Genomic DNA, 11,155 nt, shown 5'->3' with positions numbered 1-11,155 from the left:
TTCCAATGATAACGCATAATCTTAAATGTTCTGGAAAGGTGCACTAGGCCGAGCAGCATTTATTCAGTTTCAAAAAATTACAATGAACTGGTCTAAGGAGACCTATTAAAATTGTTCACTGTGAATGCTTCAAATAAGCTCCCTTCAAGCAACAATTTTAAGTATAAGGACCAGAGAACGCGTTACTCATAAACCCAGAATAAGAAATTGTGGAATAACATAGCTCTCCCCTTTTGACGTTAATAGTTCAGTACAAGAAATAACATAAATTTATTCTGGTAACACCTACAAACCATATGTTTTAGAAGTATTTCTCAGCTTATGTTTATAATAAGCACTTGAAATGACAAAGCATTTTAAATATGTCTATGAAAAAGTTCTTGGCAATGTAACATTATCTTTGTCATTTTTTTCCACTTGTATTTGTCATGCCTCCTTTCCAAGTCCCTCTACAGTCACCTACCATATCTTTGCATGACAGGTTCAGTGGATACAAGTTTGCAGCCAGAGGTATTTTGGAAATAGTTCTTAAATATTAGATTGTTAACAAGTGTTTAAGGAAAGAATAACTTTGGTTGTTCACATCCCCTCTCCCCTCCCAAGAAAGCTACAACACATTGGTGTTTGCATTTGTTTAATGCTTTACTCGTTTAAATAGAACAAGTAAATTAATTGCAAGGGAAAATATTCAAATATAAATTCAGTAAAGTACATTCTCCTCACAGAGGACTAACCACGTGCCACAGACCTGTGTGCAAAAGAGAGCCTATGAACAATTTTTAGAGCATAGATTCATACCCTGGAGCAAAGGATTAACATCCCAAGTGTCAACCTAACAAGATAAAGAAATCAAGCTCTAGAAAACAGAAGCACTGACTGCAGTTGTCTCATCAGTCATAGTTATAACATCACTACCCCAAAGCTATTATAAAAGCTCTATGCGGCCTCTCTAATTAGATTATTCTTCAGCAGGTGTAAGCCAATATAGGTCTACTGAAATCACTGGAACTGATGTATTTGTTAAGTGTGACTCCAAGAAAGCTACTGCATATACTTAGCACCTAAACATGGCAGAATAAATTAAGATGCACAAATACTGAGTAATACAAGAATACAAAAAGTATGACAGTCACAAAATGCTAGATTAGAAGTTCTAGTATTTCTAGCCAACAGTATCTTTTTAAAAAAAGTCTACCATTCAATACGTACTTGAAAAGTTACAGCAATACAATAGATTTATAAAGAGATTTATATCATTTTTAAAGTAGAAAATACAAGTTACACCTTCCAGCTTGTATTAGCCTTAGCAAATTTCATACAACCTTTGGTTTCAAACCAATACAATGCAAGTAACATTACAGTGCTTACTCATTATTCATTAGGAGAGGATGCTGTACAATCGAGGGAGAAAAGTTGAAAAACAGGAGTACCAAAGTACTGTATTATAGAAAGTAAAGGCTGAAGCAAAAATACTCTTGGGTATATCCTGTACATCATGTAAACAGACATTCAGAACAGTAAACAGGCTAAAATGTCTTTCAAACCTTCCAACCAGTTACAATATAGCATACATACATATATATCATATATAACACCGTCTTTAGGGAATGTAGCCTGTTACATCTGAATTTACTTCTGTGCTTAGCTCATTTGCAATTCAGACAATACATTCATATAGTAGCAGTACATCTCATTCACTCTTTGGAGTGTGTTAGTTGACACAGACACAGACAGATCAAACAATACCGAGCTTTCCTTTTAACTCAGGTGCTGTTATTATATAATCAACACTCAACTGTTCAAAAGTCATCTTTCTTGCTACTGAAGCTTAGAATTTTCAGATTTATGCACAGCAAATCAAGCTGAAATTCTATTCTATGCAAAAAAGATCTGTTTTAAACTGAAAATAATTGCCTGTTCTACCCAATCAATTGCAATTACTAGATGTTAATTAGACAGTTAACTTCTATTTTAAAAAGCATATATGACAATGATCAGTAAGCATACGCCAAAAAGAGATTACTACTTGCCTCTGTAATATTCAGTCTCTACGTATTTTCAAGCGTTTTGGATAGTAACATTTTGAAGAGAACAAATTTTTTTAAATGTTGTGAGAAGCAAGTTATTTGCTCACCTTCAGCAAAAAGAAAAAATAAGTTTAGTAGTTTTACAGTTTATCAATAGCACTGTGATATGCACAAATCCTCTGAAGCAAAATGCTATAGATCAGTACTAGTATATAGCAGATGTTAATGCAAGAAATTGAGCTTAAGATGTTTGTGGCTGTGTTTGTACGAAAGATTGCAGTGCCTCATACTAAGAATTCCTTCTAGTATTAGATCTTCTTCACTTCAGGGTAAATCATGACTGATCTTTCTTCAAAGCTTCTAGTCTTTGTAGTAATGCATTTCCAAACACCTCTCGATATGCAGGGCTGAGAGAGTCCAATAAGGAGTAGACAGTTTCGTGGTACGGTGTCTGCAAACTGTCATCAGTCTGATCAAAATCATAAGCTACTATCTGTAACAAAGAAATCATTGGTTAATTTTTTGTGATTAGGATCACTTTGCAATGGGAAATAGATACCACAAAGTTTAAGTTTTCCAGTCAGGCTGTACAGTAATATGCAAACAAGATACTTGATTTAAATTGCAGTCTGTGCTTTCTACTGCGGGGCCTACCGGTAATACAGTATTTAGGCTGTTTCAAATACTTTGTTCCAAAACTCAAAATATTAGTAAAAACTGTCACTGTCACTTTTGAAAAGAAGTCTTACATCTATGTAAGATTCTCACAAACACTATAAATGGTACAAAATGGAGTTGTATACATATTGTGTTAATGATTTATCTGGGTACCTGAGAAACCCAGAGTGTTATGCCTATAATAAATATGTCCATTGGCTAATTCAGTCTTCATCATTTTGTAGATGTCTATACAAAAATGCCTGTTTTTCCATCAAGTTATCTTCTTGCTTTGTTTGAAGTAACTGAAGTTCCCCTTTCTAGGGAAACATGTAAAACAGGTTTTCATAAAAGTACAAGATAAATGTGTGTGTTATTTTGGTGCCACTGAAGTATCTCTCTAGGCACGTTTTGAACAAGATCATTACTCAAAACAAAGAGGCATAAGAAATTATAAACAAATTAGTTTACCCTGAGTCCTGCTTCAGTGAGCTCCAGGCAGTACCTGTTCCTTTCCCTGGTTTCCACATTGATATACGCCACATCCTCTGCACATGGAAGTGTTTTTGAGACAAACATGTTGCTGACAGCAAAAAGAACATCATTCACAACAGCTTCGGCTTCTAGTCTCATATCTTTCACATCTGTTCCTTCAAAGTCTGTATAATCAGAATCCTCTTCAAATCCTGTATTACTGGGAGACTCCATAGGATTGCAGTCAGTCTCCATTCTGCATATGGAAACATGCATTTTAGATTATACCGCTACACTCAATGTATGACATTAATAACACAAAACTAAAGGAGTATCTTAAGCAGGCATATTTACCACTGTCCGAAAAAGTAAAAGAGGAGACTCAGTGAATTTGGCAACTCGAGACAGCCCAGAGAACTCCAAACCTTGCTGTTTTGTTCCTGCCAGCACCCAGGAGCTACCACAGGAGCTGCTGCTTCACACACAGGCAATTGGCAGTGAGTTGTGTAAGGCTCTGTTATGATTCAGCAGCAGCTAGCTCTGCACTTCGCTGATCCAGAATGCACTAAGAAAGCCAAGTGATGCCAGCAAAAACTGCAATTAACAGCTGCTGAAAATTGGTGAACGTAGTCTATTAGCGAATAATTCATCACTGTTATTGATGAATTTAATACAGATTTCCAAGCGTCTGTGAACTAAATGGGTTATCAAAGGTTATGAGGACAGATTAAGAACAAGGTTTTTGTTTTGCTGCACTAAACCGCCATTCCCTTGTTTTTTACGCAGTAAAAGCCAGTACGACACACACAGCCGGCCTGCTACCACAAAGAGCCGGCCCCGGCACTACCCCACACCCCGGGGAACCTGCCCGAGCCCTGCAGCGCAGCCCCAGCAGGAACAAACCCCTCGCAGCACCCCACCACCTCCGTCGCTGCCTCACAAACCCACCCGGCGCCCGCACGCGGACCCAGCCCAGGCTTAGGCAGCCCCCGAAGCCCGGCGGCTCCGAGGGAGGGCCGCTCAGGGCAGGTTCGCGTCGCACGGAGAGGAGCGGGCAGCCGCCTCCCGGCAGGCAGCCCACCCACCCACCCACCTACCGGCGCGGGTGCCCGGCACCGAAGAGCGCTCGCCCCGCTCGCCCCGGGGCCGCTCCCCGCAGAGCCAGAGCCGGCCCCGGCCCCGGCTCCACCGCCTCCCGCGGCCGCTTCCGCCCCCGCCTCCTCCGCCGGGGACGCCATTTCCTCGCGGACGTCAGGGGGCCGGGCACAGCGCTCGGCGGAGCGGGGGGGGGCGAAGCGGGAAGGAAGGCGACAAACAAACAGCCCGCATCGGCCCGGCTCGGCCCGGCACGGCCCGGCTCGGCACGGCAGCGGAGAGCTGACAGGGGGCGCCCCCCCAGCCCTTTTCCTGGCCGCGCCCCGCGGCGCCGCCGTCCCCCCCCTGCGCCGCTCGCGGGGCGCCGAGAAGATGGCGGCGGCGGCGGCGTGAGGATGGAGCTACCTGCCTGAGGGCAGGCGGTGCCGCCCCTCCGGCCGTGCCTGGCCGCGGGGAGCCCCTGCGGGAGCCAGCGCTGAGGGGCGAGGCCGGGCCCGGCGGCTGCCGCTCGCCCCCTTCTCTGTATCCGGCCGCCCCGTCCCGCTGCCCGGCCCCCAGCGCGCCGCCGCCATGCCGTGGCCTTTCTCGGAGTCCATCAAGAAGAGGGCCTGCAGGTACCTGCTGCAGAGGTACCTGGGCCACTTCTTGCAGGAGAAGCTCAGCCTGGAGCAGCTCAGCCTGGATCTCTACCAGGGCACCGGCTCCCTGACGCAGGTCCCCCTGGATAAGTGGGTAAGAGATGCCGGCGCTTCGCCCCCTCGGCTCCTGCTGCGGCTGAGGGACCAGCTGATCGCCTGCCCCCGGCTGCCACCCACTTCGTTTTCAGTACCCGGCCTCCTTATGTAAAAAGTTAGAGCCATAATTAGCGTCTCATCCAGGGAGCTCTCCTCTGATGTGCGAACACTTGAAAAAAAAATAATCTGGGCATTTATTACGGATATATTTTTCTGGCTATGGCTTGGTTTTGTTGTTTGGTTTTGATTATGGATGAGAAAAGAGGTGTTTGCAGTTTAAGTGAAAGAAGGCAGGAGTTGCTGACTTCTCAGGGAGAAGGAGCCAGTGCTGCCCAGACCATTGGAAATTGTTGCTGTAGTTCCTGAGAATCCTGTTTACTGACTACTGCTCGAGACGATAAAAACACATAGTGATCCCTGTTCTATCTCTGCTTTGTCTTCAGCAGGGAGGCCCTTAGTTCTTTCTGGCAGTGTTGTGCTGGACTTCAGGGACTGTTCTTAGGGATCTCCACAGCCTAGGCTTGGAAATGATGACAGTATGTGTTGACAAGAAATGGGAAGCTGCTTTTAGCTGAGTTAGCAGGTGGGCTGCGTTGCTTTGAACCAACAGAAGTTTTTTTCAGCCCTGTTCTGTATATATTTATATATACGTATGTATGTGTCTGTACACATACAAACACTTGTACCCTACTGTAGTTATTCAGAAGTCTGTGTCCATGTAGTGTTTTGTAAAGTTTCTTGGGTTAATTACCAATGGCACTGCATTCCACCTGCCAGTCAAGTGAGTGTCATGAGGAGCTTTAAGTGCTTCTGTGGGTCAGTCACTGACTTTAAAAGTAGCATGGATGATTAACTATGCAGGCTTAATGCTTTACAAGCTACTGACAAAACACGTTTTTACAATACTGTGCTCTGGGTTCATTTTAAAATGCTTGTGAATGATATTTTCAGATAATGATTTTCCTGTTGTATATGTACAAGTATGTTGGAAAGTGGCAGGGGACAGACATTTGTAGAAATGCTCAAAATTACCAGGGTTTTAGTGTTGGGAGTTGTTGTTTTCTTCCTTTTCAGTGTTGTCCACATCTTGTTTTCTGTGGCTGGCAGTAAGGCTGTTAGGCTTTGAGTTATTATGCCCTCTAGTGGGTGTCACGGCAGTCCTCACTAGTCAAAGTGACATTATTTGAAATACAAGTATTTTGAAATAGAGGCAGTTATAGACAATAGTAAATGAATACTTAATTATGGATACAGAGTGATTAAGTGTCTGTACACTAAGGCTTAGGTTATCTTTCGCATTTGTAGATCAACATTTTTCTTTCTGACTTGTAAACAATGAATGACATGTTTGAGGTTCTCTGCACGTGACTCTCGTGTATGACAGATTGCAAAACAGATGTCACAGAAGTACTACAGCCCCTTTTTTTCCTCTAGTTGTTGTAAGCTTGTTCTCAGCGAATCACCAGGATGACTGTAGTTTTGCGTATTATCTCATCCATTTTTGTGGATACATTTGTTCATCTTAATATGCAGTAAGATGTACATGTGTTTACAGTTTCTACAGATAGAAATACCTGGGGCTATTGCCATAACACCCTTGCTGCCTGGACTGTTGAGAAAAATCAGAATGTATCCCACGTTATTTGTGGTTGAATGTTAGTGCACACTGAATAGTATTTTAGCAGGTAGTATTGCTGTGATTCCAGCTGCATACTTTCAGTCAAACATGGGAAAAAGTCCTGATGCGAAGGCTGTGCTTCAGTTTTAAAATCTTGCTTAGAATGCTCTAAGTAGTGCTTTCTAGGCACAACAGGTATAAAAATGCCTGATTTTTCTTGTCTTTTAGATAGTAAATTTCTATTTCAAAGTAATAAGGAATGTATTTAATAATTTTTGTTGTAGTGTATCTTGCTAGCAAAAAGTTTTGAGGTCAGATTTATTCAAAATTCATTTTAATAACTAGCTTACTTCCTTTTATAGCAAATTAATTTGTAAAGGTTCAAGTAATTTAACCTGATTTGAAAATAACACTGATTCTTTTTTCATACCAAATAATTACTTCTTGCTTTATCTTATGCTACTGCCACATCTATAAATATTACATTTAATTCAAAATAACATTTTAATGTCTTTGAATCTTCATTATTTGATTATTAAAAACTTCCCTGACAGAACTGTTTCAAGTTCTGTTTTTAAGTTGGTGTCTTTTTCTACTGCTTGAGTGGACTTTGGAACAGGAACTAGAAAAGCATACAAGTAGACAAAATTCTAAAAGCAAATTTACTGAGAGTATAGAACAAGTTAACACAAAGTGACAGTTACAACTGGAGACTTACGAATGAAAAAAAACTAATTTTCCGAAGTTTTTGTTCAGTTTAGTTTTAAATCATCCTATAGAGATGATAGAACAGCATTTTAAAAATAAATAAAAACTGAAAGCATCTTTTAATTCCTTATTTTTTTAACATATTGAATTTATACTTTTTTGAGGTAAAATCAAAGTTTGTGTTCAAGACAGGAAGGTTGAAACCACACGTTTGTCTGTAGAATGCTATTTCGTAATACTACAGCTGCAGTCTTCAGTAGTGTCTTGGGTACATCAGAAAGTTACACTCACCAAGTTTGATGTGAGAGATTGTGTTTATTTTATTAGAGCAGCCTAGATAGTTCTTATTTAGTGAAAATTGGAATTACTGAACATTTGAATTAGTGCAAACAGGGGGCTGCCTTCTTTGTATAGATGGGGAAAATGTGTTTGGTTTGAAAAAGGGCTTTTTTGGACTGTATAGTTGTAATGAAATCACTATGGTGCAAAACGACCTTTCTGAGGATTACAGAAAACTTCAAAATCCTTAATTACTGCTTCAGAGCTTCCATTTCTGTCATCAATTTCACTCTTTGTGATACTTATGGGAACTTGATTGACTGGAGTTTTGCTTATAATGTCATTATAAAGGACTCGATTAATGAAACAGTTTCTGTTGAATATTGGATTGTCAACTGAGTTTCAATTTTTGTAATTTTAAATTAGTGCTGAACATGACTTTGAACACAATAAAATCTAATTTAGAAATGGCAAGTATGGTATGAAGCAAGAGATGATTACTTGGTTGTGTTGTTCCATTGTTGCAGGGAAGGGTCAAATGAGTGTTACATTAAAATTTGTCTTGTGAAATAGGCTTGCCACAGAAACCAGGTACTTACCGTGTTTTTAGTCTTAATATTGCTAGAAATTGGTCTTCCAGTATTGGTAGAAAAAGAACAGATGAACCTGTATTAGTATTGTGGTGTTTATAACAGTAGGATAGCAGAAGTTGTTGATATGGTGTAAAAATACAGGTTACATAGCTAGCCACAGATAAAACTGTATTATGTTGAAAGCTCAGTAGTGAATGGAAACAAATTATGATGGAATCAAAATACTTGGAAACAGCTGGTTTATTGTTTCTCTAATTCCTTTTCTAATAGATCAATGTTTTCTTACATACACACGCATATATATGCATTATTGTTGTTATTATGCTGATTTTTTTTTCTTGATTCTCTCCTAGTGTCTTAATGAGATCCTGGAGTCTGCAGATGCACCTCTGGAAGTCACAGATGGTTTTATCCAGTCAATTTCTTTATCTGTTCCATGGGGATCGTTGCTACAGGATAACTGTGCGTTGGAAGTAAAAGGATTAGAGATGGTCTTCAGGCCAAGACCAAGGCTTGGTAGGCTTGTTATTTTTTCATTTTTGAAAAGGAGACTTCACAGTTTTTCAGAGGGAAAAAGGCTGCACCTGCTTTAGTCAGTTCTTAGCATTATTTAAAGTGTTACTTTAATTTACATACATTAACAATAGGGAATGTTGTAAAGAAACTGTCAAGTGTTTCCTAATTGTTTGTTGTATTAAATAACTTACAATGTTTATAATACTGATGTATCTTTTCTTCCAAACAGCTTCAGGCATATTTGAAATGAAACAGTGCAGCATGGTAGGGAGTTTCTGTTAGCTAGTTTTTTTGGTTATTGTGTGCCAAGTGCTGTTAGTCAGCATTAGTAGATGTGGACCTTGGCTGTTACGTGGCAGGAGAAGAACACAACAGTGTGAGACTATGAGGAGGGGGTTCAGTGAGGTACTGGCTTTCTTCAGCAACTTCATAGCAGAATCTGCATGTAGTGTGTATATTTGGATAACAGATACATTTTAATTGCTATCACAGTCTGAAATAATTACTGTAAATACTTATTAGCTTTGGTTATAATTCTGAGAGCATTGTTTGAGCTCTTCTGGTTTGTCTATATTCATACAAATCTAGATGATCTAGTTTTGATTATTCTGGTGATAAATTTTTAGTGACTCTGAAACCCCCAGAAAATCTGTTAACACTTACTATTATAGCATGTGTGGGACATCCCTGTGCATTTTTAATTTGTGGAAATTAAAGCATGAATGTTTGAAGGATTTTAATTTGTTTTCCTTTTTATAGTGTAAAGAAGGTGGAAAAAAAATATTTTCTTCCAATATTTTTTCCTTGATTATTCTATATTTCTTTTCATAAATGGAAAAATGCATAAATCTATTCTCCATCTTTCACAGGTTACTTTAAGTAACACATTTTCTCCATTTCATTCTTGTTTGTTTGACTGGAACTAAATTTTGAGCAGTCTTACTTTCCCAGTTAAGATTATTTCTTTGAAAGAATGGTAGTATAAGGAGAAAGAAATAAATGAATGAAAGTGAACAAATAAACCTATTTGATCAACAGTGCTGGTTTTATTTGATTGCTAAGCTGGAATGTTTTGTCCATTTAATATGTTTGCATTTGTGCTTGTTGTACTGTTTGTTTCCTGTACTGGAGTGTTATGTTTGAAGTTTATTACCTTTTCTAATCTAGATTTATAGTGTTTGCTCACAAAAGGCTTGGTGTTAGCTGATAGAGTTTCAATTAAGTTAATCTATCTGCTAAAAAAAATGGTTCAGTTTAACACATGCTGTGCTCTTGGAATGCTGTTTTATTATTTTATAGTTACTAGGTCAGGTCTGCATTAGACATTTAAACATGTTTAAATTAACATGCTAAGATAACATTTTAAACCTTGTTAAGTCCTCCATCATCCAGGGTGTGTTTCAAATGGAGTAGGAAACCCAAAAATAATTCTTAAAAACAAAGTTATTTCTCTTATTTCATTTTGCTGATTATGCCTGCAAAATCATACCAGTGCATTAAACTTTAGAGTGAAATTATTTACTTAAAGCAATGCTGAAGATTGGTTAATTTGAACAGTGCTTTCATCCTTTCAAATACCAGAATCTCACCAGTGCAGTTTAAAAAGATTAAAGTAATTTAAAAATAGTGTATCTCATAAAGACAGATCATGACTAAATTTGTTTTTAGGTATGACTTCTTACCAAGTTGTTGAAACTATTTTATTGTTGTCCAAAATGTATTACTTATTTCATTTTGTCTTCATTGTTTCAAAATGTTCACAGACAAATTTATTAAGACTTCTCTTACTTTACAGCATCGGGGTCTGAACCTATGTATTGGTCAAGTTTTATGACCAGTAGTATGCAGCTTGCAAAAGAGTGTCTTAGCCAAAAATTGACAGATGAACAAGGAGAAGGATCCCAACCTTTTGAAGGACTTGAGAAATTTGCAGAAACTATTGAAACAGGTATGAATTCATTATTGAGGTCTGAGTGAACATCACAGTTTTTGTTGTATGTCAGTTCTGCAAAATGGCATCTCGTTTGCCCTAACTTTCCTCGCAAATCTTCACTTTATACTTGTAAACAGGCAGACAGGACAATAGCTCCTGTATTCAAGGTGTGTGTGTGGGGAATATGCTTAAAAATGTGTGTATGCATACTTCAGTCGACAGAATGAGCCCTTCTTCGGGGCCAAATTGGCCATTGTTTACACCAGAACAAACTGAGGTAAATCTGTGCGTGAATGATTGGTGAGGTGCCTTACTTGCGGAGGTACCAGTTTTAGTACATCATGCAAACTTACTGTTCTAAGTGTTGATGCTTTTGAAGAAAATCAGAATGTTTTTTCAACTTGTTTTACACAAAGCTGACTTGTTAGGATGTGTATGTCAAGGATCACACCATGTTGCTAGATATACTTTAGAAACTATGCTTGCTGTTGTTGAAGTGGAAGAAAATAAGTGTTTATGAC

At 39.1% G+C, this 11,155-nt stretch overlaps 2 protein-coding genes across 7 annotated transcripts in view; one reads left to right on the top strand and one right to left on the bottom strand.

Moving 5' to 3' along the window:
• Window positions 1–617: 617 nt before the first annotated feature.
• GSKIP (GSK3B interacting protein) lies at window positions 618–5,011 on the bottom strand. Of its 5 annotated transcripts, none has more exons than XM_084520714.1 (3): window positions 4,872–5,011; window positions 3,156–3,414; window positions 618–2,520 (listed from the first exon to the last, which is right to left on the bottom strand). In XM_084520714.1, exons 2-3 carry the CDS (start codon window positions 3,411–3,413, stop codon window positions 2,362–2,364), a joined length of 417 nt encoding a protein of 138 aa, XP_084376840.1. In that variant the 5' UTR covers window position 3,414; window positions 4,872–5,011; the 3' UTR covers window positions 618–2,361. The 5 variants fall into 5 exon arrangements, with proteins under 5 accessions (XP_084376840.1, XP_084376842.1, XP_084376844.1 ...); XM_084520716.1 differs by having other exon boundaries at window positions 4,887–5,004; XM_084520718.1 differs by lacking the exon at window positions 4,872–5,011 and adding an exon at window positions 4,256–4,420.
• The window catches only part of ATG2B (autophagy related 2B), a 44,345-nt gene continuing 37,876 nt past the window's right edge, over window positions 4,687–11,155 (top strand). The window contains exons 1-3 of one of the 2 annotated variants that reach the window (XM_084520708.1): window positions 4,687–4,985; window positions 8,539–8,701; window positions 10,497–10,649. In XM_084520708.1, coding sequence (XP_084376834.1) covers window positions 4,824–4,985; window positions 8,539–8,701; window positions 10,497–10,649 — 478 coding nt within the window. In that variant the 5' untranslated portion in view covers window positions 4,687–4,823. Of the gene's footprint in view, window positions 4,986–5,551; window positions 5,571–8,538; window positions 8,702–10,496; window positions 10,650–11,155 lie in introns of those variants that run through there. The other variant, XM_084520709.1, reaches the window with a different exon arrangement.

Source organism: Aythya ferina, assembly GCF_964211825.1.
Source record: "Aythya ferina genome assembly, chromosome: 5".
NCBI lineage: Eukaryota > Metazoa > Chordata > Aves > Anseriformes > Anatidae > Aythya > Aythya ferina.
This window is presented reverse-complemented; position numbering and strand designations above follow the sequence as displayed.